Source organism: Delphinapterus leucas, chromosome 2 (assembly GCF_059928025.1).
Source record: "Delphinapterus leucas isolate spDelLeu-1000000601 "Yukka" chromosome 2, BTC_Dleu_Yukka2, whole genome shotgun sequence".
NCBI classification, from domain to species: domain Eukaryota; kingdom Metazoa; phylum Chordata; class Mammalia; order Artiodactyla; family Monodontidae; genus Delphinapterus; species Delphinapterus leucas.
The window spans coordinates 170,100,057-170,125,779 of NC_143130.1; the positions used below are offsets into that span (position 1 = coordinate 170,100,057).

The following is a 25,723-nucleotide window of genomic DNA, read 5'->3' on the forward strand; positions in this document are numbered from 1 at the left end:
TCTTAGGCACAGGTTTATTGTAAAGATGAAATAAAATAACATGTATAAAGCCCTGTAGCAGATGTCAGTGTTCCACCTATGTCCCCTTGCACCACCTCAGAGGTTACCTGTAGACAGTTCCCATACATGCCAACAGCTTCCGGTGTTTCTCTGTCTGAGGGTATTCTCTGGCAGTGGGAGTTTGCTTGGCCCTTTCACAGAGCAGACAGGAAGTGCGGGGAAATCAACGTCTTCAGGTGAGACCCTCAATGAGGGAAAGGAATCGACAGGTAAGTATCCCAGCGTCCTCACCCCAGTGGAAAAATCCCGAGGTGTGTCCTACACAGTTTCTCAGTAAGTCCCAGCTAGACTGAGTCTCCACTGCCCTGAGTGGTAACTTGCTTATCAATACACATTTCATTGGTTCTTTTCCTTGTCTCACTTTCCTACTCTCTTGCTCATGGAATAACTTCCAAATGAAGCATTCCCAAATCCTCGCTTAGGGTCTGCTTTTGGGGAAACCCAATCAAAGACAGGCATCTGGGGCTTCCCTGGTGGCACAGTGGTTAAGAATCCGCCTGCCAATCCAGGGGACACGGGTTCGAGCCCTGGTCCAGGAAGATCCCACATGCCGCGGAACAACTAAGCCCGTGCGCCACAACTACTGAGCCTGCGCTCTAGAGCCTGCGAGCCACAACTACTGAAGTCCGCGCACCTAGAACCCGTGCTCTACAAGGGAAGCCACCGCAATGAGAAGCCCGCACACCGCAACAAAGAGTAGCCCCCGCTCGCTGCAACTAGAGAAAGCCTGCGCACAGCAACGAAGACCCAACGCAGCTAAAAATAAATAAATAAATTTATTAAAAACAAAGACAAGCATCTAACCCAATGCCTGCCTCCTTAAAAGGGACCCATCAACAGCACCATACAGGGTTTCTCATCAGAACCATAACACAGAAATTATTTGAGTGGCTATTTTTTCAGTTCTCCCAAGAATGGTGCATAATTCATACCATTCTAGATGCATGCAAGAGACACTAATTCATGATGAATGCCTTAGGGTATTGGGCTTCATTCTCTTGTAAAACTGCATCCGTAAACAAGTAAAATAATTGTGTCTACCTCATAGGGCTGTATTGTAACTCCTAGAACAGTGCCTGGTTTTTAGCAAGTTTTCCACAAGGGTTAGTTGTTGGCATCACCCCCATGGGTTGTGTGGTACAGAATGTACATAGTCCTCCAGTATCCCATCTTCCTTTAGTAATCAGAACCTCCCCGTGGCTGCCCAGTCTCCCTCACAACTAGGTGTGTCCACGTGCCTAAGTCCTAGCCAGTGGGCTGGGAGAAGTGTTGCAGGCAAGGTCTGCATCAGAACCTTACAGAGAAGCTGCTTGGTCTCCATCTACCATTTGCCCCCTTTGAGATGGTTGAGAAATGGTGGCAACCAGAATAGCTGCCTTGATATCAAAGGTGGAAAATGTTTGTTGAGGATGACAGAGCCACCCCGTGGATCCAAACTGTTCACTCTGGGACTGTTGTGGAAGAGACAAATAAGACCCCATCTTATTTCACTGTATTTTAGGGTCTTTCGTTCCAGTGGCTTATCCTTACCTAACCAATCCAGCCCAAAGCCAAAGATGGGATCGATGGATGTGAGTTTTCTCCTTCTTTCAATTTTCCATTGTGCCGACCACGTGCCCAGCACTATGCCAGAAACTGAAGTCGAAAGATGAGCAGGACGCAGACCAAATCCCAAGGAGCTCAAAGTGTAATGAGATAGAAGGATCTAGAGGCAAGAAATGCCGACCACATGTGATAAACACTCACACAAATGTTGTGGAGGCAGAGAGGAGGGAGCAATTACCTCAGGTCCTCAAAAGGATGGAAGCATTTGCCAGGCTATAGGGGAGGGAGTGGAATGATAATGAGAGGCATTCCAGGGAGCGGTAACAGCATGTGAGAAATCATGAGATGGGGGGAAACGTGGGCACTTGAGCAAAACAAGCTCTAGGTCCAACTTTACCATTCACTGGCCATGTGGCATCTTGGAAGCTCATGTTAGCATACTGGGTCTCAGTTTCCAAATCTGCAAAGTAGAATAAAAACAATCCTGCTCTAACTTAGGGTGAGAGTTACCGTAAGGGCTCAGTGACGAAACATTCTGAAGAGCTATACGGCATGGCGTAAGTGCTAGTTACTGGCGTCGTCACTTGTAAAACCTAGTTTGGGAGACTTTTGCCGGTTGGTTATGCGTAGCTTCACGGGGCAAACAGGATCAGGCTTCTGGAGAACTAGTGCTCCCGGGAAGGTGGCAGGTGCTCTGAAACTTCCCAGGAGAAAAATCCACTCAGCTTGGAAAGTGGTTCAACTTTCTCCACGGCAGTTGGGCAATGCACATCAAGTGTCTTAAAATGTCCATTTTCTTCGACTGAAGAGTTCACCTACTGTTATATGAAATGACATGAAAGAATTGCAAATGCTGCAGAGGTTTGTGTACAGGGCTGTATGTTGCAAACCTTTGCACCACATTCAGGATGACCCACATCAGAAGGGCACTTATGTTTTCAGTGTTTGACTGAAGTTTTTCACTGGGAACTGTCTTTTACCAAGGGAGTCACCTCCACAAAGACTATAGAACATACACTATAAAGTGATCAGTACTTCTCTCTGGGTTGTGTGAGTACAAGTGATGTTCTGTATTTCTGTGCATTTCCAAGTTTTTGAGACAGACTCCATGTTAATGTTCAGCTCTATTCTCCAGGCTGTTTTCCCTCTACCTCCTTACTATTCCTTGAACACGCCAGGCACATTCCTCCCTCTGGGTATTTGCACTTGCTGTCCCTCTGCCCGGAGCCCCCTGCCCCTGGACACATGCAACCCCCTCCCCCAGCAACTTCAGGTGACTTGCTAAAATGTCACTTCCTTGGTGAGGCCTCCTTAGATCCACCCTCTTTAAAATATAACCCAACCCCTTCCCCCAGCACACCCATCCCCCTTCCCTGCTTCATTTTTGTCCATAGCACTTGTCCCACCTGACATACCGTGCATACCTACAGCAGCTAAGAGCTGTCCTAAGCACATAGTAGGTGATTAACAAACAGTGGTTAAATGAATAAATACCTGCATGAACAGGACCTTTTTAGTCTCTTCTGAGCTTCTGCCAGCTTTTCCTTTAGGGGCGGGAAGTGGGAAGTAGCAGCAGATGGGAGGGGACTGTTACAGGAAGAAGGAGGGGCTCTTGGACGATGCCAGCTGATGCCAAACTGTTGCCCAGATACCCGCTTCACTATGACAGTGGGGTCAGGTGGCAAAGGGTAAGAACAGTAATGTGGCCAGAGCATAAGGGCCTCAGGGCAGAGAGGAACAAACGAGGAAACCAGCCTTACACACAAACCATCCAGGTTTTGAGAACACTCAAGAGGATGTGAGAGCTGTTCTCAAACACACAAATGGGTTATCAGCCACAAGAAGGTGATCCTAAGGGGCTGAACGAGGTCTAATGAGTACAAGTTACAAAGACCTCTATTTCGGTTTGATATCAAGAACTGTCCCCTACCCTTCCCTCCCCACCCGCCATGAGCGCTGTCCAACAATGGCCAAGGCCCAGGATTCACTCATCTGTGGGTTGAATTTTCAATCAGTACATTCAACAGTTATCAGTTAAGGGCATTTACTCTGTCAGGTGCCCTGCTCAGGACTATGAAAGCAATGAAGACTAAACGTTATTCAAATAAATAAATGCATATTAGAAATCGTGAAAGCACAAAACTGAGTTGCCAGAGAGAGAGGCCCGATTCAGACAAGGGGTCGGGGACCTCTAGACAGCCTCCTAGATATTTGAGGGAGCCCTGAATGGTGAGCATGCCTCTAGCCAGTGGGATCGAGGAAGCAAGACCCCCTCAGGAGGGGGCCCTCAGGAGCAAGGAGTGGTGCGCTAGAATTGGCAGGACCTCAGCGCACTTCGGCGGCCCACGAGGTCCAGAGACTGGAGGTGACTTGCCCACGGACACACAGCAAGTCGGTGGAGCTGTCGAGGGGTGGACGATCCGCTGAGTCCCCCGTGCCGCCTCCTGGAAGCCAGATATCCTCCTCGCTGCCTCACCCAAGAGCTGTGTGAGGCGGTGGCCATCAGCAACAGCCCGTGAGGCTGGGGGTGTTGCTAACTGCGGCCAGACCCCCGGAGGGTAGGGGCGGGTCCTATGACGTCATTTCCGGGGTCCGGGGTGTATATAAGTGGGGCGCGAGGGTGCCACTGCTGCAGTGCCCGAGCCCAGAGGGGAAAGGCGGTGGGGGGATCGACAGGCGGACGCACACAGAGACCTTGCGACCCCCATCCTCGCGCCTGTGTCGCCGAGGCCGCCCGGAGCGACCAGTCCAGCCACCCCTCGCCCCAGTGCGCGCCGCGCCCGGCCCCAGACCGCCAGCTGCTCGGCGCCCCGGGTTCGCCATGCGCTCCGCAGCGGTCCTAGCGCTTCTACTCTGCACCGGGCAAGGTGAGCGAGCGCGGGGCCTTGGGGGAGAGGGTCCCGGGCGTCCCTGCCTGCTCTTGCCCTGCCTGCCCTGAGGTCCGGGCACCGCGCAGCGCCGCGCGCTCCTCCATGCCTTCCCTCCGGCGCGGCGAGCTTTCAGCGCCACGGACAGCGCCTCGCCTCCCACCCGACCCCGCAAAGGGGCCCGGGAGCTGATCCCGCAGGCCTGACTCTTTGACTCGGACTCCCGACCCCGCGGGGCAGGGTCCCCTGATGTCCCCACCCCGTGTCTGGGCTGCTTCAGGGCCGGCGCCGGCTCTGCGTCGTGGCCGGCCAAGGTCACCTGGGTAGGTGGGAGGACCGCTGCGGGCTCCCCACTCGCCTGCCTCCCCCTGCATCCTCCCTCTGCCCCCGTCTGTCTTACCCTTGACTTCTACCTCTCCCATCCCCCGTCACAGTCCTCCTCTTCCATCTCTTCCGCTCCCCTCACCCTCTTTTCTGTCACCTCTGGGGTCTCTCTGCCTCTCCCTCATCCTCCCCCAGCCCGATCCCACTCAGCCATTGGCCTGTTTGCACAGCTCTTGCCTTCGGCTCACACACCCCGTCCAGAGCACGAGCTTTCCCAAGGGGAAGGGTTAGGGCTCTCAGTGCAGCCTCTGGGAGCCATCTCCGGGGTGGGGGGGGGCGGGGCAGCAGCTGGGGAAGGGAAATAAAATCAGTTCAGCATCTCATTTGGGTGGAGGTGGTCTTAAGAGGGAGCGCGCCTGATGGAACCAGTCTGGAAGGACCGCGTTCTCCCCTCGGAGCAGAGGAGTGACCCCAGCTCTCTCTTTTTCTTCCTAGTCATTGCTCTCCCTGTGAACAGCCCTATAAATAAAGGGGACACTGAGGTAAGAAGGGGTGCGGGGATGCCCCGGCATGGGGGCCAGGAGCATAAGGCCAAGAGCCAGCACTACGGCTGCTGAGCCTGGGGACGGCTTCGCCAAAAGAAGACATCAAAGTCTGCTAGTCTCCTCCTGTGGGGCCTTCCCCCGCCTCCTCTGAGTTGGGTGTGCAGCCCGATGGGGCCTGTGTCTTACCCGCGGGGCCCAGGTGCCAGGCCCCCTGTCTTGAACACTCCGAATCTCACAGGCCCACCACAGGCTGGCAGGGGTGACTTCTCTGAGGCTGTGGTTGTCCACCGACCTGCGGGAACAGTCTTCATCTGCCTGGCTCCGGCCTCCCGCGTTGCTCTTCCCCAGAGCCCTGCCAGCAACACACCCGCCTCGTTCCCCAGTCACTAAAGCCCTGGCTGGCTCTCCCAAAGGGCCACAGTGAAAACACTCTTGATCATGGCTCCTGCACCCAGGGTCCCAGCCAGTTGGGGCTGCTGGTGGAGGCCACCCAGGAAAGGGCCTTAGAAGACACTGGTGGGGGCTTCTGTGGCCAGCAAAAGACACTCTGTGTTGGGTGTATACTCGAAATTCATTCATGTCTGAGTTGGGGCTGTTTTTCCAGTCTCTGATGTTCACAGATACCTCCACTTGGGAGTCAGAGAAATTTCTACTCCCTGCCTTTTCAGGAGCTGTTTTCTTCTATTCCAGAGAGGCTGTAGTTGAAACCCAAAACATCAAAGAGATTTCAACCTCAGTTTGCTCATTTCCTATTCGTTAGTTACAGACAGCCCTAAATTTAAACCTATACCACTCATTGTAGCTGTGTGATGTTGGGACGATTCCTTAACTTTTCTGAGCTTCCCCTTTTCCTGTCTATAATAATATTTCCTTTGAGGGGAGTTGTAAGGAATTGGAATCATGTGAAGTACCTGGCACATAGCTGGTCCTCGGTAAATAAGCATTTTCATTCCTAGAGCTTCCTTTCATGACCTCCCCATCACTCTTGGGACCCATAACCAGTTCCTCGCTCCCAGAATCTGTCCTCATGGACTGGTGGTTACCTGATTTCCCCAGTGCAAGACTTTTGGTCGCAGGGAGATATAGGGTGCAGGCTATAAGCTCCTCCCTGCCAGGTCCCCTTATGGGACACACTTTGTATTCAGCAGCCTGGGGTCAGAGACACCGGAGCAGCTGGTGAAGACCTGCACGTTTTAACCTAGGATGCCATGACTACCGTAGAGCCTGTTTGCCGGTTTGCCATCCTGGATCTTTGGATGGGTTGCCTTGGCATCCCGTAGACACAGCCTCCCGCCCCCCCCCACTCCCCACCAGTGTTGCCTGTTGCGTGTCTGACACCTCCTTCTCCTCTGCCCAACTCTAGGCAGCTGAAGCAGGTTGGGAGTCGTGAGTCCCTCCCTGGGTGTGTGTGTCACTTCATGCATTATAGAGTATTTTCCCATCTGTGCCTCATCACCCTGGGAGGGGAGTTGGGAAGGTCTTCTCACTCCCATTTTACAGATGAGGAAATTGAGGCTCAGAGAGGTCAAGTCGCTTGCCCAAGACCACACAGCTAGGATATCACACTACGGTTGGCACCATCTTCAGATATCATTCACTTATTGGCTGCCTGATTATCCATAGCACCTTGCTGGGCACTAGACAAGACTTTCAGAGATATGGCTGCTGTCGGCCTGAGATGGACACCCAGATGTAGCAGATAGATGTGTGCCCACATCCAGCCAGGAGATTCACCTCGTGGGTGACTATGGAGCCAGACTGTGAGGCTGTCACTCCCTGCATGTGACAACACCATGGATATCTAGAGAGAGTTTTCCAAGTCTTGTTTCCAGACAGGGTAGAGCCAGGAAAGGTCTTTGTTCTCCACTGGGTGGTCCAGAAAGGCCTCCTGGAGATAGCTGACCTTTTGGGCATCTGCAAGACTAAAGTACTTTTGCAAGACACACCTCTAATGCCCAGGAGCAGCTTCCCCATCTTCAGAGAAACCCTTGGGATGAGAGGGTACAGGGTACCCACCCTCACCTTAGAGGGGCTCCTGCCGGCCTGGTGATTGGGGTGCCTGGCACTTGGTAAGCACTGTGTAAGGTCTTTTGGTTTTGTTTTTAATTATTACTATTGCTGTTACTATGTAGCTAAGAAAGCAGAGCTGTGCCCCTGAGCTAGGTGTCCATGGACTCCTAAAGATACAAGAGAATGTCCTTATGTCCTCCATAGAAATTTACCCTGGAACTTCAAGGAACTGAGCCCCATGCCCAAACCAGCCCCAACCTGCCCCAATCTCTTCCCAGGTGATGAAGTGCATCGTGGAGGTCATTTCTGACACGCTGTCCAAGCCCAGCCCCATGCCTGTCAGCCAGGAGTGTTTCGAGACACTCCGAGGAGGTATGGGCCAGGCTTGGGGTGAGGGGCTGCTGCCTGCTGGGCTGGGGGGCAAGGACATGGGTGTGTGGTTTTGGATGGAATTCAGTGATTTAATTCAGTAGTCACTGACCAAGTGCCTGCCTCAGCCAGGCCTGTGCAGGGTGGTATAGAGAGATGAAGGGCTTACAGCCCCTGTGAGCCCAGAGCTTACAGACTAGCAGAAGGGACAGATATGAACACAATTAACCAGAATCCTGGGCAGAATGAAACCAGGGCTGGAACAGCGAGCCACCAGAATGTGAGGTCCCTGTGGACAAGGCTTTGTGTGCTATATCCCCAGTGCCGAGAACAACCCCTGGCACCCGGTAGATACCCTCTAGATGTACGATGAATAAAAGAACAGTGTGGGTGGGTGGGCATGAGAAGGACAAAGCTTTCCAAGCAGGCAGTCAATGTTGGATAGATCCAACATTAGCACTGGGGTTGGGCTTTAAGATAAAAGTTGAAAATCAGTAAGTAGAAAAATGAAAAAAGAGCACCCCGGGTGGCGTGGGCAACACGGGCAAAGGCATGGAGATGAGAGAACACGTTGTGCTTAGAGACACCCCTGCATCACCTCAGGGGCTGCCATCTCTTGGCGAAGGTCTGGGTGCAGGGACTGTGGCTGACCTTTCTGATATAATAGCAGATGGAGAGATACCTTGGAAGGGAGGTCATTTCAGAAGTGTTATCTCAAGACCCAATCTTGCTGCTACCACCCAGGTTTTGAGTTTCCAGAAGAAATTCCTTGTGCTCAGCTGAAAATATTGATGGCAATCTCTTTCTGGGCTGTTCTCTGGAAACCACCCCTAACGACTCTTTTTCGTTGCAGATGAACGGATCCTCTCAATCCTGCGACATCAGAATTTGCTGAAAGAGCTCCAAGACCTCGCTCTCCAAGGTATTTTCCAACCGCTGCATGCGAATCTGAGTAAATTCCAGTAACTGAGAGTCAGAAAATCATGGTGGAAGGTTGAGCAAGGTCTTGTTTCTGATACCCAGTTATTGCCTTTCAATTATAGGGTGGCAAGGTGGGGTCCTCTGTGCCACCTGGTCTGGTCTATAATTAATGTAATTAAAGAGATCAAGGCCCAGAGAGGTTGAGTGACTGGTCCAAGGTCACATAGTAAGTTAAGCACATCCCAAGACCAGATGCAGCTCTTCTAATACCCCATGGTCTCTGGAGTTCAGCCATTTTAGAGGGGACACTTTCAAGACTAGGTTGCAGAGAGGATCCCTTTTCTCTGTTAACAGAAAAGAAAATTGGTCTCCAGGAGAGAGGAGGAGCCCCTTTGCCCTCATGAGCTTCTGCTCAAGGGGGAGATGGGAGAAGCAGGGTCTTGCTTGCCCCAAAACACAGACCAGACTTTCAGTGTGCTTTCAGAGCGAGACATGGCTTTCTCCAAGAGGTGAAGAAAATCTACTGATGCTCTTGGGAATGGAGTGATTTTGTGAGGTAGTGAGCTCCTTGTCACTGAGGATGTTCAAGCAGAGCCTGGATAGGATGCTGGGAAGGAGGGTTAGGCTGATGTCATCCCACAGAGTTAGCTGCTCTGCCCAGCCCCAGGCTCCATCTTGGGTTCATGTGAGGCACAGAGGCCTCCCTGGCAAATTGGAAACAATGGGTTCTGGCCCTGCATCTGCCCCAGGCTGACTCCCTGTGGGAAGTGGCTTTTATTTGGGGCAGGGCCATAGGCACCCTTGTGCCTCTCCCTGAGAATGGCCCTCAAGCATGAATCTTGCATCTCCCTCTAAAGAAAGTGAGGGCCCATCTTTAAGGCTGGGCTTGTGTCTTGGATGGGGTAGGGTGGAGGGCATGAAGGCTGCTGGGGCTCAGGGAAGGCCCCCACTCTGAGGCTTCTGGGGCAGACTGGGCCATGTGTGAGAATGGAGAGGGATCTGGGGAGGCGGCAAGTGAAAATAACCACAGCAGGAGGGCTCCCTGAGACCCTCCCCAAGTTAGCACGCCATTCTTTCTCTCACTCGCTCGTCCTCCTGGAAGACAACATCCACCGCATATCGTTGCTAGGAGTGCAGTATGATAATTTTTAAATTAAGTATTGAGTGACTGACTTACTGCATTTAAATAATTAAATATAATGTCAATGGAGACTACTATAGGGGATGTGTCCTGAAACATCTGTTTACACACATACACACACATATGTGTGTGTGTGTCTAATATAAACAGTGTCCAATATACAGGTACATTATTATTTTCTATTTAAAGCGTATGGGATAGGGCTTCCCTGGTGGCGCAGTGGTTGAGAGTCCGCCTGCCGATGCAGGGGACACGGGTTCGTGCCCCAGTCCGGGAAGATCCCACATGCCACGGAGCGGCTGGGCCCCTGAGCCATGGCCACTGAGCCTGCGCGTCCAGAGCCTGTGCTCCGCAACGGGAGGGGCCACAACGGTGAGAGGCCTGCGTACCGCAAAAAAAAAAAAAAGAGTATGGGATAGATCTATATGTCTCTCTGTCCATCCATCCATCCATCTATCCATACATCCACTCATCCACCCACTCCCTCTTCTGTACTCTCACGTCTTCTGCACACCTCTATCCTAGCATTTACCATGCAGCAACCCTGTTTTATAGATGAGCAACCAGGTCTTGGATCGCCCAAGTCACCCAAGGTCACAGAGCAAGGAATTAACCAAGAAGTCGGTCGGGGGCCAGATCTACACGTACCCCCGGCCCACAGCCCCCATGTCAGCCTGCTCTGGCCACCCCAGAAATTCTCAGCATGGGAAAAAATCACCACCAGCTGCAGAGTTGGCCTGGCCTGGGCCACCATCAAGAACCAGGGATGGGTGGAGACAGAGCAGACGGCATAGCCTGGTGCAGGGGCTGACGCAGGGAGAAGGGTCTCTGGTGCTGACCCTGGGCTTGGATGCAGACAAGAGCTCAGCCTGGGCTTATGGGGTCCAGGGGGAACAGGGGTTGCCTGAATCAAGAGCCCCCATGAGGGGACAAGCAGTCACTATTACCTCTTGCTGCAGGGTCCCCTAGCTACCAGCCAGGTCCTGAGGGCCCTTCACTCTCTACTTCTGCCCCTGGGACCATCTGCTCCATCTGCGCCTTTATTGCTCCATGAACCAGCAGGCAGGGCTTGTTCTTATTTTCTAGGTGAGAAATGGAGTCTGGAGAGGTGATGGGGCCAGGAGGGGGCGGCCAGCCCTTACCACCCCCCACCAGCTCCTACCCCCTCAGTCTCTCACAGGGCAAGCCCAGAACATGATGTGCCCACTTTACAGATGAGGAAACAGAGGCCTTCCCTCTCACAGACAAACATGTGGAGCTCAGACCAAATGGGACTTTTTTCTCCGTTTTTCATACAGGAGCCAAGGAGAGGGCACATCAGCAGAAGAAACACAGCAGTTATGAGGATGAACTCTCAGAGGTTCTTGAGAAGCAGAATGACCAGGCCGAGCTGAAGGGTCAGTGCCGACCAGTCTGGCCAGGGACCAGGGGAGGGAGGATGAAAATAACAGTACTTATGATAGATCGAGGGTTCCTGGGAGTCAGAAGCCCCTCCTTTAGGCCCTGTAAGGTAGCTCATATTTCCTTCTCTTTACAAATGGGGAAACTGAGTTCCAGGGAGGTTGAAGTAGCTTCCCAAGGCATAATTGGAGACGTGACTCTGGGTCTGTCTCACTCCAAAGCCCTTGATCGGTCCCATCTGCCCACTTCAGGGACTGACACTCTCGGGCAGGAAGTCTCTGGCCTGGCAGATGGGCAGCTTCGACTCTTCCCAGTGGCCACCGCAACAGGGTCCCCACCCCCAGCGCCTGCCCTCCTGGGAATTAGTGGTGCCTTAGCATAGCCTAGTGGCAGCAGGATCCCAGAGGGGTAGGTTTGAAACACTAAATGAACCTGGATCATCTTTCTTGAAACCAGAGAGCTTTTAGGGGTCACGGATCATGGCTTAGGTCAAGGGGATGCTCTGTTACTTACCTTTCTGCCTAGAAACAGCCACACACTTGCCCCTGCAGCCCTGCTCTTTGCATGTGGAAGGTGAGTGAATAGGGCCAGTTCCTAAGAGCGGGGATCTCAGTGGTCTTCTGTCGGGGCTGAGAGGGGAAGCCTGCTGGTGTGGCCGAGGTGCCCTTGCATTGGCCAGGCCTGTCACCCTAGTGGCTGCTTGGGGCACAGCAGGGACTCTCACATTTTGGCTCCATGGAAATGAGTGTCTGGTTGACTCTAGATGTCTGCCATGGGCTGTAGGAGGGGAATAGTGTAGCATTAATGGGGGTAGCAGCCACATGTCAGTGCAAAGAGCACCCAGTACTTGGCATTTGGAAGCTTGGGTTCAAGGCTCAGCACTGCTGACTGTAGGCACAGACAGGCCACCTTACCTTTCTGAGAATCGGTTTGAGTTTCTGTCAAATGGGCATGGGAGCTTTTCCACCTGGAGTCCTGGAGTCAAATGATGGAATGTACTTGGTAGTGTCTTGTTCAACAGTGGTCATTCTAGCAGTGGGAAGGATTTTTACTAGTTAGAAGGCTGTCTTCAAAGCAGCTACAAGAAAATACCTTTTAATGAAACCTGACAAACATTGAGGAATTGAGCACTTTCACAGGATGCTCAAGACAGAATACCTGCACAGAGGGGAGAATGAAGTTGCAGTAATGGTGCCTCTTACACAGAGAGGTTAAGGAACTTGCCCAAGATCACACAGCAATTCAACAGCTGTCTTAATTTTAAATTCAAGGCTCTATCTTCTGGGGTCATTTTCAAGGTCTTTTTAGAAAAAAAAAATCACATCTTGCTTCAAGAGGTAGAATTACAGAGAAAGGAACATAATCCAGTTGCACTCAGGTCAAACCTAGACATGGAGAGGGCAACCCTAATTCTCTCATGGGTGTCTTGGGCTGGGCTTACTGGAAGCCAAGAGATACAGTGGCTAAGATATGAAATTGGTCTCTGGGGAGATCCCACATGCAGCCTGGTCCTCAGGGCCTGACTTTGCTCTGTTGTTTCTGTAGAGGGGACAGAAGAGGCGTCCTCCAAGGATGCTATGGAAAAAAGAGGAGATTCTAAAGAGGTGGAGAGGAATGGTGAAGATGCGGATGGACCCAGGCCTCAGGCCGCCCCGGAGCTTGGGCAGGGGTCCAAGGCTGAGGAGGACAACCAGGCCCCAGGGGAGGAGGAGGCCTCCTCCAATACCCACCCCCTAGCCAGCCTCTCCAGCCAGAAACACCCAGGCCCACAGGCCGAGGAGGACAGCGAGGGCCCCTCCCAGGGTCCAGTGGGCAGAGAGAAGGGCCTGAGTGCCGAGCAAGGGCAGCAGGCAAAGAGAGAAGAGGAGGCCGAGGCTGGAGAGGAGGCTGTCCCGGAGGAAGAAAGCGCCCCCACTGCAGCATTTAACCCCCACCCGAGCCTCGGCTACAAGGAGATGCAGAGGGGTGAGAGTATGTATGACGTCTGAGACACCAACCAATGTGTCGGGGAGAGGGGGATGGGACGGAGGGGGGGCCTCACCCACAATCTCATTCCACCTTCACGACAACCCTGAAAGGTAGGTATTATCTCCATTTGCCTGATGGGAAACCAAGGCTCAGAGAGGTTAAGTAATTTGCCCATGGTCACACAGCTAATTTGTGTAAAAGCTGAGATTCCAACCCAGGCTCGTCTGACTCCAAAACCCTGCATCTCCCACTGTTCCACATAGCCCCTCCCCAGCACCCCCGCCCCACCCCCGGAGGGGAGAGGGACTTTGCAGCGTGGGTAGGTGGGCTTTGGGAACAGAGGGACAGCATGACAGGTGGCAACAGGCTGGTCTGGGGACACTGTTAGCTTCACCCAGGGTTTAGGAAAGCCCCTGGCTCCTCGTGAGGCCCTGGTCAGGGTCTTCCCTCCCTCCCCAGGTGGGTGACCCCCGGGTCAGGGCTTCTGGGGTGAGAGGGCCGAAGGAAGAGGCAGACTCTGGCCAACCCACCCCTCAGAGCTTTAGTGGGTCTTGTAAAGCACGGTGTCAAGATGGCTTTTCCCTCCCAATGATCCGTTGTGAGGGGCTGAGCTGGACCCCGCCTACGGGTTCTGTGGTCCCAACCGTGGTCACAGAGAGGCCCCGGGGAGTGACAGGGACTGGGGAAAGTGGCGGTGCCTCCCTCATTCCCCTGCTCTTGCCCACCGCCTGCTCCAGGTTGGCCCGAGGCTCTGGCTGTGGATGGAGCCGGGAAGACTGGGGCTGAGGAGGCGCCGTCCCCCAAGGGGAAGGGGGAGCGGGACCATTGCCTGCAGGAGGAGGCGACGGCAGGGGCCCCGCAAGGCCTCTTCCGGGGCGGGAAGAGCGCGCAGCCGGAGCAGGAGGGGGAGGGGCGGCTCTCCAAGGAGTGGGAGGATGCCAAGCGACGGAGCGCGATGGACCAGCTGGCCAAGGAGCTGACCGCCGAGAGGCGGCTGCAGGGGGAGGCGGCGGAGGAGGACCCGGACCGGGCCATGAAGCTCTCCTTACGGGCCCGGGGCTACGACTTCAGCGGTCCTGGGCTGCAGCTGCCACGAGGCTGGAGGCCATCCTCCCGGGAGGACAGCGTCGAGGCGGGCCTGACCCTACCGGTGCGTGGCTACCCGGAGGAGAAGAAAGAGGAGGAGGGCAGCGCCAACCGCAGACCAGAGGTTGGTATGGGCGGGGGGAGCCGGCCCTGGGCCAGGCCCCCAGAGCATGGGCCCAGCTGGGGGTCAGCTGCAACCAGACATGTGGCCCCTGCACCACTGAGGGGACACTGTCCCCCCTGGAGTCTGGGACTGGAGGGGCACTCAGACAGGGGGCTCTCGGGAAGCTGGGAAGGGACAGGGGAAAGGGTGTGTCAGTCAGGGGGGCAAGTGAACCCCAGCTCATGGAGGGGGGCACCCAGGAAAGCTGGCGGACAGGAGACAGAAGCTGGAGAGCTGGTGAGTCAAGCCCGTTCCCAGAGGTGCTGGGCGGGGACTTTGTCCTGAAGGCAATAGGGAGCCTCTGCAGGCTTGGGAGCAGGACAAGGGAGTGACTGACAGGTGGAGCTTGGAACTTTGGATGGAGAGAGCTTGGAAACTAAAAAGACCTGGCAGGGACTGGCCTGGGGAGGGCTACTTGCTGCCTGGGGGATCCAGGCTCAGGGCAGCATTGGCCTTGAGAGCTGGGAGGGCACGGCAGGAGGGGACACTGGAGGCATCCTGGGAAGGCCCTACTGTTGGTCCAGCCATGTCCTCTCCTGGCCCCCGTGCAGCCCAACCACACCCTCCTCCCAGGTTCAGGCGCTGCCTCCTACCCCGATGGCGAAGGCAGCAGGGGCAGGGCCAGCTGGACCTCAGGGCCTGGTGGTGATGGGTGGGGAAGGCACGGACCTGTGCTAGAAGACCTGGGTCCTGCCTCCTAGCTGGGTGACCTTGGGCCAGTCACTCCCCTTCTCTGAGCCTCATCGGTTCCCCCATTTGTGAAAAGGGGGTAAGAAGTCCTTTCTGTTCACCTCATTATCATGATCAGAATGCACGTGAGCTTTGAAAACCTGGCCGTGCCCAGGGCTGCTTGGGAAGCTCAGTGGGGTGCAGGGACATGGTCCCATAGGAGGGGATGGGATGGGACTTTGGGGCAGGCTGGCGACACCACCTTGGGGCTGGAGGAGGCCTTGGGGGGTCTTCAGGCCTCAGTGGGGATCGGGGCCTTATGGGGGTGGGACGTGTTCAAGGCTCTGGCCCCAGTGCTCTTCTCTGCCCACCCAGAAGAGGATGTGGTCCCTTCCTTGGGTCCCCGAGCCATTCCCTGGGCCTGGGACCAGGGTCCCAGCAGCCTGAGAGGAAGAAGCCTCCTTCTTGGGAGCTGGCGCTAAGAGAGGTCACCTGCCTATGTCTCCAAGGACTGAGGGGACGGGGCTCCAGGAAGCAGCAGCCTGCCCCCCACCCCTCCCCAAGGCTGGGCACCTTTGATCGTTGCCTTCCCCACCCACAGAAGCTGGACAGAGCCAGGTGCCTTGGGGCACCCTCCAGCTTCCCTTCTCCACAGGCAGAGGGAGCCTTGGGCTACAGGGTGGAGAAACGGGGACCCCTGAGTCCTGTGGACAGGACGGAGCAGGGCCCCATCCACTTAGCCCAAAGATCTTAGAAACAGCCCCAGAATTACAGAACTCCTGCCCGGGGGCTACTCCAAGATGGGGGCCTCTGGGGTCCCTGTTTCCATGGCAACCATCATCCATCTATTCTGACTGGGCCCCAGGTGGGTGCCCTCTGCTTGGCATCAGGCAGGGACCCCAGGAAGACCACCCCTCTCAGGTCAAAGCTGGGGCGTGGCCTTCCCTGACCCCTGCTCAGAGTCTGAGGGCATGCTCTGTGGGTGTCAGTCCCAGAGGGTCCCCTGCTGCCCTGGACCACCCTGGCAGCTGGAGCTTGGGCACCCAGTGACTGGGACTGAGGATGCAAGCCCAGCCCTAGGCAGGTCTCACGTCCTGAAACCTGGGCCACAGACTGCTGACCCCTCAGGTAGGAAGGCCCGTGGCAGACAGGAAACCCAGGCACGGCCTCACCCAGGAAGCCATCGTCACAGTCTAGGCCTTGGGGTCGGGGCACTGGAAGGCGCTCTGGAGGGCACCGGAGGCTTCGTTTTCCATGTGCCTGCCCAGAGCCATTCAGGGGGCGGTGGGCCTGCGTCCACCAGGGCACATTTCTGCGCCCAGTGCCCCTCAGAGCAGCCCCGCAGGGTGGCATCACTGTCCCCATGGAACAGATGAGGCCCTTGAGACTCAGAAAGGCAAAGCCACCTGTCCAAGCCCACACAGCTAACCCGGGCACAACCAGCCTGTCTGCACGCCCCATGCTGCTGGCACAGGCTCCCTGGGCCAGTCCCCGTGGGACTCTTCACATTCTCTCCTAGGACCAGGAGCTGGAGAGCCTGTCGGCCATCGAGGCGGAGCTGGAGAAGGTGGCCCACGAGCTGCAGGGGCTGCGGCGGGGCTGAGGCGCCGGCTGGCCCCACCAGCCAGGGCCCCGAGGCACCCTGTGGTCCTGGCTCTGTTGTCCCCTTTGCAGGTCTTGGCCAGATGGCCTGGGCGCTGCTTCCAGTAGGGAGGCCGCCCCCAACCTGCCCAAGCCCAAGCCACCCTGTTGCCCCAACGCTCCTTTCCTCCTGTACTTGACCCCTGCCTCAGTGTGGCCCCCGCAGGGCGGACCCCTGACTTTAAACAATTTTCCTCTCTCTGAACACGGGCAGCTTTCTCGAAGTTTCCCTCCCACCATTAGAGCCATTGGGCACAACTGCAATAACTTCTGACTTTTGGGTGAAAGCTGAGAACTCCTGACTCTAACATACTCTGTACAAAATTTATCTAAGGATAAATAAATCTGCTCTGGGCTCTTTCCTGTTTCTTTGAACCTTCCCCCGCCTTGACTCCAAGTGGGGTAGGATGGACTGGATTTCAGGCAAAAGGACAAGGGGAGGTTCACTTCCCCTGGGGTGACTCTGGGCCACTTTCCAGCCAGGGGATCGTGGGCAAGTGACATTGCTGCTTGAAGCATCAGTTTCCTCGTTGTAAAGTGGCGCTGACACCTGCCCCAAAGCACGTGTGGGATTAAATAACTCTTCCCCTAACTCCCAGCCGCACATGAACTGGGCCGTGCAGGGGCGGGGCCCGTTTGGGAAAACAGCCTCTGTTCTCTCTCTGCTGGGTGGAAGCCCTGACAAGCCCCGGTTTAGTGCCTGTCACCAAGGCCACAGGCCCCAGCCAGCTTTGGACTTCCTGACCTGGGCCTCTGAGCTGCAGGCCCCCCTCGGCATAAATCTGTCATCCCCTCTGACCTGATACGTGCACAGGACTCTGGGGCGTCTGAAGTTCTTGAACTTAATGGTTCACTATAGCACGGCAGTCTTAGTCGCAGTTTTGAGAACGAGGAAACTGAGGCTCACAGGGCGAGATGACTCATCGAAGTCGCAGGCAGGAATGATGCCCAAAACGTTTAACCACGGGGGCTGCAGGATTATGCAACCAGAACAGACAGGCTGGTGTGCTGGACCGGTGTGGACCAGCTGAATATCAGGGCCGATCATTCAGTCATTCAACGAACACCCGTGAGCAGCTGCTATGGGCCCGGCAGGCCTGGGCACACAGGAGTGGCCCGGACAAGCCCTGACTTCAAGAAACACACTGCCCAGAGAATGTGGGCCTGGAATCCCCAGCCTAGCTGTAGAGCTTGGAAAAGCATTCCTGGTGCTCTTGGAGCCTCATCTATAAAATGGGGACAATACTTATGACCTCCTCACCTGATCATGGTGAGGATTCGAGGGTCTAGACAGCCTGGACCAGAAAACCACTACAATGGCGATACAAGTCACTTGAGGGTTCTTGGCAAGTCTGGGCCTCTCCTGAGTCCGGCGAGGGGGCTGCTGCTGCCTCTCATCCCCTGAAGCACAGAGGGACACCCTCCAAAGAGCTGGCGCCATAAGGTGTTTATTCACATGTTTCAAAGGGACAGGTTTACGCCCCATCCCCAACAATTACCGAAATAACAAACACAGCACTAACTGTATTAGGCAACTATCAGGACACCCACCACCAAGACCACTTAGCAGATAAAGAGAACACAGGACACCTTGTCCCTGAGATACCCCATCCCAGAGGTGGGCCACCTGTGTTGTCATAAACACACGGGGCAGAAGTGCAACCAAGTCAAAAGAGCCAGAGGTTCTTGGTTTTTACAGAAGCCGTGATTTTACACATAGTACATATAGATTCACATAAACATTATATACACGTATGCACACAAACTCAGTACGAGCCAGCTTGGGGTTCTGGCAAACGTGGCTCGTGAACAGGATTGAAACAAACGTTTGTCACAAAGCACAGGTGTCAGCGCCGAAACTGGAACTGCCAACGTCTTGGTGAAATCACTGTGGGAGAAGCTTTTCGAAAGAGAAAGCAAGCTTCAAAGAGGTGGGGTCCACACCCAGCCCCGGAAGCCGAGGTTGGTCTGGCTGTGGGAAAGAGTCCCTCCAAGTCGCCAGGTCATGGGCAACTCTGGAAGTAGAAGGGAAATGCAACCATTTCTGGAAAAGGCCCCAGGTGGTCTGGGTGGGGCCTGGTGGTCGGAACCAGAAGGAAAAGGGCCCGGGTGCTTCCATGCCAACAGTCGGCTCTCCAGTAAACAGCATGTGGGTGGAGGGCCATTCCAAGATCACACTGGCAAGGCTGTGCAGAGAAGGGGCAGAGGCAGAGCCTTGCGCACGGAGGGCAGGACCGACAGGAGAACCGCCTGTCTGGAGGCCTCGGCCGCAGCATCTCACGCTCAGGCTCTGGCACGGGCAGGGTGGTGTGTGCGGCATCAGGGCGTGGCCAGGCTCACCGAGGAGGCCAGAACCTTCGTCAAGGGTGGATGCACTCCTCTACCTCGTGGTAAGCCACGTGCAGGGGCTGTGCTCCTTCAGGACAGCCAGCACGCCGCTCAAGGTCTCTGGAGCTCAGGGGCCCTTGAGCCATGGCCCGGGAAGAGAGACGAGCTGTCGGGGATCCCGCTGGGTGAAGGGTCAGTTTCTAGGGGGGAGAGGGGAGGGCAGATGCAAACCCCAGGGACACCAGTGAAGCCATTCAATGGTTCTGTGTGGCCAGCGGCCTGCGAGTCCCTGAGCTGAGGACCAGTCTTCCAGCAAGGACAGGGCGCCGCAGTGTCCCTCGGTCCTAGAGGGGCCGCAGGGCAGACAACAGCTGCTCTTCCCAATTGGATTAAAGGACGGCTTCCTGCCAGGGTCCTTCAACCTTCCATACAGCGCACATGGCAGTCCTCTGGGTAAAGAGGAATCCTTTCTGGAGGTTGTTCTCTCCCTCACTGATGGCATTAACTCAGACAATGCCCCATATAAACTCCCCGGGGACTCCAGCTGCATCCGTCTCCTGCAGGTGATGCTGCAGGATCTCTGGTCCAGCCCGACCCACCCCGCGCTGCAAACCCATGCTGCCAAGGGCAACCCCCCCGCCCCCCACGCTCTCGTGGGGAGGAGACATCCAGCTCCTATACTCAGTTGGGGCTGAGTGCTTGTGGAACCACATCATGATATAACCTGCAAGCAGAACCCGGCCCGCAGCCTCTGCTCCAGGCTGCCCAGGGCAGAGACCTTGCAAGTGACCCTCGGAACCTACCCAAGGCCTCAGGCAAAACGTGGCCCCGCCACTTGCTCCTGGAGCCCTTCGGCAGCCCCAGCCACTGACCACCACCCAGGTGCCACAGGGCACGGCCCCCAACAGGCCCACCAACTGGCAAAACAGCTTGGGGAGGAGAGTCCCAACTGCCCCCGGGGTGCCAGCAGGGCCGGCTCCAGGCACCACACGTGTACACCACAGCAGGCCCTCCCCACGGGCCCTCGAAGGTGCTGAGAGTGGCCAGAGGCAGCAGCACCAAGCCCTGGGGAAGAAGAGACCGCAAAGGCTGAGGGCCTTGAGGGGGTCTGTCTTCCCCTGATGCGGAAGCCCCAGGGCCAGGGACACGGAGACCTAAGAGGAGACCGACTCCATGGCCGGTGTCCTGGGACCCGGTCAGCGTGCATCAGGTGACACTGAGGATGGGGGTCGCTTGGTGAGACCTCATTGCTGCTCACAACCCTCTCCCCGTCTACGCTCCCTCCACCCCTGCAGAGACGCTGGGCCCGGGGAGAGGCCCGCACATGCCCTCGAGAGTGGCCAGTCCCTTCCCCACCACCCACCACGCAGCTCCTGGGCCTTTATGAAGCCTAACCCCGCCCCTCGGCTTCCCCACCCTGCTGGCCACCCGCATCGAGGCTGGTGGAAAGTGCCACGTCACTGCAAAACAGTTACTTGATATCTGGGCCCTGGACGCTAACGTGTGGGACCCGGAGGGGAGGCATCGATTAAACAGGACACGATGTGGCCAGGGGCCCCGCCTGGCACCGGGTCACCCTGCACTCCCGACCTGTCCTGACTCGGTTCAGGACTGGAATTTTACTCAAAAAGGTAAAGCTGTTTTATTAAAAGACTGGAGGAGGGCACAGGATCTTAGCAACGTTTTGTAAACACGTGTGAAATGCAGTTTGATTTCAGTAGTTTATTTTGGAGACAAAGCAGTGCAAGAGGCCGGCCACGCTTTCCTGCTCCCCCGGCGCTTGGGGTTAGGCTAGGAAAGGCGACGTACAGACATTATAATCAGGGTTCAACACTCAAGTCGTGTAAACACGGTGGTCGGAGGGCCCGTGGTTTCTAGGACAGCTGGGCACTTCTGACGGCAGCCGCCCTCCCCCCAGCCCTTCCTTTCCCAAAGTGGGCGACCGCCACGTCCCTGCTGACCAGGCCTGAAGGTGTCTGAGCGCCCAGCTCAGCGGCCGCTCTCAGTCCATCCTCCCTGGACCACGCAGGACGGCCCAGAGGCCTGTTCCTCTTCCTCAAGAGGGACTGATGAGAGAAGACACAAGGCTATGCTCAGGGGGTCCTATGCATCCCGCCGGATGGTCACACGGCCCGAGGACTGACAAAGCCCCTCACTGATCCCCTTCTCTGCAAAGGGGGCTGCCGGCCTGCCTGGACCTCGGGATTGGACTGATCTGCTGCCATCAGGGGCTGGGGTGACTCTAATAGGAGAAGCGGGTAATGTGCTTTCTCGCCTCTGGGGCTGCAAGCCCCCTCGCACCTGGCTGGCTCAGTGCTTGGGGCTGGCAGCGAGCATGAAAGGGGTGGATCAGGCCTTCTGGGCAGGTGTGGAGCAACGCGCAGCCTCCTCCTGCCTGGGGGGAGAGCCCCAAATCGCCTCGATGCCAAGGAGACGCTCATCTGGGTTGACGTCACGGAGACACAGGCCGCACTGTAGGGGCCAGGGCGTCAAGCCTGCCCTTGAGTTCCCTGGTCATGACTGCCCGGCGACTCTTGGAATGATCGGCCCAAAGTCACAGCACAAATCCTTGGCACAAGCAGGATCAGCCCAGAGGTTCCCAGCCAGGCAGGCTCCTCCCGGGTCCAGGGAGCAGTGGCGCTTGGTCAGGGAAGGAGGCCCCGTTGCGTGGGACACGTGCTGACGGGCCTAGTGGACTCCAGGGAGCTGCACGTGGAGAAAGGCAGCCGGCCCAGGGCTGTGGCCTTCCCAGGGAAGCCTCCTCCTCCTCCTCTGCTTTCGTGAGCGGGCAGCAGGTGGACCACAGCCCAGACTCCCCGCGTGGAATCCGCAAGGAAATGGTATCTGGGGCCTCCTGCTTCCCCTGGCTCCTCCTGCTTTCGGGAGGGGGCAGCTGCACACCGGATGGGGCTTTAAGCCAGCGGTAAGGGAAACGGGGCCAGGCCTGGCGTGGCGGCTTGGAGAGAAGAGAGACGGGCAACCGTTTGCTGGCTCTGCTCAGCCGCCGACAGCCTGACCAGGGATGGCCTGCTCCAGGGTCCCCGAGGCCTGGGCCACAGCAGCCATTGAGAAGAACAGACGTGGACGTGCTCGGGCACTCACACACGCACGGCGACCACGCACACGCACGCACACCCCCACACACGCACGCATGCACACCCCACCTCACATTCAGACCTAGTGTTGAAAACACAAGCGTGTGTAAACTCAGTGGAGAGATCTGCACAGCAGGAATCAGGCGGGATTGTCCCTCTTCCGCGAGGCTGGACCACTTGGGGTTCTCTTCCGTCCCCACCCCCACCCCTCATGTAGATCATGACATCAGAGAATCAGGTTAAAAATTAAAAAAAAAAAAGAAGGAGAAGGAGAATCAGATCCTTGGGAATTCTTAGTAGTAGCGTCACCGTCGTGAGCTGCTCGCCCAGCGTGTGTGTGTTCTGCAGCCCGCGCTGCCCCTCAGGGTCCCGGGCCCCGTGCGTGGCTACTGGGAGGAGGCCTTGGTGGCCAGCGAGGCCACGCAGTGCTGCTGGAAGCTGGGCGACACGGCGGCGGTGCAGCCGAGTCTCTGGTGCGGCAGCTTGGAGGTGCTGCCCGCGCCCACGCCGCCCACGTCGGCCTCGGCCGTCCAGGGCGGCTCCTGGCCCATCATGCTGCTGCAGCAGCCGGGGCTGGCGCTGCACGTCCGCTCGGCCGCCAGGCCGCCCGCCTGCTCCGCCAGGAGCCTGCTGTGCCTCAGCGGGGCCGCGTCCCCCGTGCCTGCCGCGGCCGCGCTCTGGCCCTGCAGCACGGTGGTGATGTGGTTCAGGAGGTCCGTGAAGAACTCGCTCACGCCCTCGTAGCCTGGGGGTGGGAGAGACAGACAGCACGCTGAGCCAGGTGGGTGCGGGGGGCGCGAAGGGGCTCCCGGGCCCACGAGGGCTGGTCGAGTGCACACAGCCTGGGCTCCAAGCCCCGTGCGTGCGGCCCCGAGGGGCCAGTCCTTGAATTGGGCTGCACCCGGAGGGTGAGAAGCCGCTGAGAAAGCGCCCTGTCCCTGCTGAGCACAGCTTTGGCATCTCATTTAATCACCCCCCTCCCGACGTGGTCTGATGCCATCATGCGGGGGAGGTGGAGTGGCCAGAGGTGGCAGGACAGAAGGCCCGCTCCTCCAGCTCTGAATCAGAAACACCCCTCCTCCTCCACGTGGCCCAGCTCCAGCTTCCCTGTGTGTAAACTGAGGACGGGGGAAGGGGGGCTCCTGTGGGCAGGACTGGGAGGGCTGGAACGTGGGTGAGCCCTGAGCAACGGCAGCTGCTCCTGGAACTGAGTCCATTTCCCTGTCACCCCCGAAGTATCAATACCTGCAAGGAGGCCCGCCATGCTGCGTACTCTGGGCACCCCCCAACAAGGCGACCACACTAACACCACTTCCCTAACAAGCAGGCCCAGATCTCCTGAACAGAAACCGCCGGTACCCACCTGGGGCCTGCGTTTCCCATCACAGATGCAATTGCGAATGTCAGCAAACAGTCCTCGGAGCCACCCATCGCGCAAATTTCGGATCTAGCTCGAGGATTTTGCTGACTTCTTTTCGAAAGCTGCTTCGAAAGAAACTTGACACGGGGTGGGTGCCCCCGCCCCCGCCTGCCTGAACCAATTTGCAGCAATGAGAACCGGGCACACAGCTGCAAGAACAATGATCGGGACACAAAGCAGGTCCCCAAAAAGGGACAGCGTGCCTGCATCGGGAGGGGGCCCAGGTACCACCCCCTGCCCTGGGATGTGACCCCATCGCTGACACCAGGCCTGGTGCTGAGAGGTGCCGACCCCTCGCACGTCCTCTGGGATGGTTTTCACAGCCGTTGGCACGAGCTGCAGGAGAATGAAGGTTTGGACTTGGGCAGGTGCGTTAGCTCGTACAGAAAAGGCTGCCCAGGGGCCAGGCAGATGGGGCTGCCTCACTGTGCACGCTCTTATGTGTCCAGCAAACAGTGCTGTGGTTTTGAGGGAGCCCGAGGCTGAGAGGGGCAAGCAGAGGCGCCCAGGGGAAAAACAAAACTGGGTATATGCTGGCATGCACAGCACTTGCCCTGCTCAACACTCCCTCACTTGATCATCGCAACCCTCTGTCCCCATTTTCCAGATGAGGAAGTGGAGGCACAGAGTTAAGTAACCAGCCCCAAACACCAAAAGAGCCATCAGCAGGTGGACACATGTTCACTGTGACGGTGGGTATGGTGACAATGTCCAGGGCTAGCGTTCATCCAGGCTCACCGAGTGCTGGCCCCCGGCTACATGCTTCACGTTCCTTGCTCGTGGCATCCTTACAGCCCCCGGGGAGCGGGACCTGAGGGTTATCTCCATTTCACAGACAAGGACACGAAGCTGTTAAGTAGCAGCACTGGGATCTGAACCAGGCCCTTTGGTGCCACCCGTGCCTTGAATACATGTGGTGCTGGGTGCCCCACTCTAGGACTGGGCGCTTCCTCGGCCCTGGGGCCGGGGGTGAAGGGCAGGGCAGTCACGGCCCATCGGCAGGCGCGCTGCTGGGTTTCCAGGGCAGAGATGCGAGCAGGGGAGAAGAGCTGAGATCCGCTGACAGGCCACCAAGGAACATAAGCTGTTCCCTCAGCAACAGCTCTGCCGTCCCCAGACAAGGCCCGGCCCACGGCTCCACGCAGCCTGGGGAGGGCGGACTGAGGCGTGAAGGAGCGCTGCAGGGCAGGCACTGTGCACACGCCATCTCCTCTGCTAGGAGGGGAGAAGAGTTCCCACTGTGCACGAGCGAACACTGAGGCTGCCCCCTCCGGAGGTTCGCCTCAGCAGATGGTGAGGGCAGCCAGGATCTGAACCCACGACTCAAGCTAAGGAGCAGGCAGCCTCAGGTCAGGGGCCCAGGGCCCAGGCCCAGCCCCACTACCTGGTAGCCATGTGACCTTGGACGTGTCGCCCAGCCCCCTGGCTCCGCGTGCCCGGCAGTACATGGAGATCCTGATGGTCCCTTGCACGCTGTGTGGTTGTGAGAATGAAATGAAACCCTGGGGGTAAAGGTCCCCAGGCAGGCTGGGCACCACTGGGGGCCACTGCTGTCACCACTACCCAGAGCCCAGCACGCAGCCTGGGTGGCGGGGCTGCTACCGGACACCCATGGCCCGAGGCACAGGGTGAGGGGGCCCAGGACCATGAGGACTCCAGATCCAGGCCCGTAAACCCGGCAGGGAGAGGGCGGGGCCCCAGGCGGCCCGTCTCCTGGACACCGCCTCCTCTGGGCCCCAAGCCCCACACACTCCCGGGGCCTAACTCAGCACCGGGCTCCCTCACAGTCTCCTCGGGGCTCAGCTCCATCACTCAGGCTTGGCCCGCCAGGGGCCTCCTCTTGGCTTCCCCCATCCACGCTGGCTCACAGTGGCCGTCCCTTCTCTGAACACCCGGGACGCCCTCAGAATGTCCGGCCCGAGTCGCACAGGTGCTGACTGGGCAGGTCCAACTCAGGACCCAGCACAAATCCGCAGCTCAGTTGCAGAGTTCCTCCCCGCGCCCCCCCCCATCCTTCTAGAGCCTCCACCCCACCAGCCGGGCATTGCCCTGCCCGGTCCCCCCAATCCACTGACTCAGCCACCTTTTCGCTGTCGTTCCCTCCACGTCCTCCCTGATTTAGATCCTGATTTATTATAATTGTTCCCCTGACGCAGCCTCAATTTCCCTG

At 57.1% G+C, this 25,723-nt stretch overlaps 2 protein-coding genes across 5 annotated transcripts in view; one reads left to right on the forward strand and one right to left on the reverse strand.

Annotated features, from left to right (window-relative positions):
- Nucleotides 1–4,197: 4,197 nt before the first annotated feature.
- Nucleotides 4,198–17,374, forward strand: CHGA (chromogranin A). 2 transcript variants are annotated; one of them, XM_022576236.2, is made up of 8 exons: nucleotides 4,198–4,472; nucleotides 5,292–5,338; nucleotides 7,630–7,723; nucleotides 8,574–8,642; nucleotides 11,081–11,179; nucleotides 12,729–13,154; nucleotides 13,889–14,361; nucleotides 16,589–17,373. In XM_022576236.2, exons 1-8 carry the CDS (start codon nucleotides 4,427–4,429, stop codon nucleotides 16,670–16,672), a joined length of 1,338 nt encoding a protein of 445 aa, XP_022431944.1. In that variant the 5' UTR covers nucleotides 4,198–4,426; the 3' UTR covers nucleotides 16,673–17,373. The 2 variants fall into 2 exon arrangements, with proteins under 2 accessions (XP_022431944.1, XP_089764269.1); XM_089908143.1 differs by lacking the exon at nucleotides 4,198–4,472 and having other exon boundaries at nucleotides 5,141–5,338; nucleotides 16,589–17,374.
- A 3,071-nt stretch (nucleotides 17,375–20,445) lies between these two features.
- Nucleotides 20,446–25,723, reverse strand: part of ITPK1 (inositol-tetrakisphosphate 1-kinase) — a 163,271-nt gene continuing 157,993 nt past the window's right edge. Inside the window, exon 12 of one of the 3 annotated variants that reach the window (XM_089908144.1) lies at nucleotides 20,446–22,878. In XM_089908144.1, coding sequence (XP_089764270.1) covers nucleotides 22,520–22,878 — 359 coding nt within the window. In that variant the 3' untranslated portion in view covers nucleotides 20,446–22,519. The remainder of the gene's footprint in view (nucleotides 22,879–25,723) is intronic. The other 2 variants (XM_030761931.2, XM_022576240.3) reach the window with 2 other exon arrangements.

What these genes read in the sequence shown, in the direction of transcription:
- CHGA (XM_089908143.1), top strand. Translation starts at nt 5,216, where the DNA reads ATGGAACCAGTCTGGAAGGACCGCGTTCTCCCCTCGGAGCAGAGGAGT. An exon ending in TTTCGAGACACTCCGAGGAG is followed by an intron (nt 7,724 to 8,573) that starts GTATGGGCCAGG and finishes TTTTCGTTGCAG; the next exon opens with ATGAACGGATCCTCTCAATC. An exon ending in GGAGATGCAGAGGGGTGAGA is followed by an intron (nt 13,155 to 13,888) that starts GTATGTATGACG and finishes CGCCTGCTCCAG; the next exon opens with GTTGGCCCGAGGCTCTGGCT.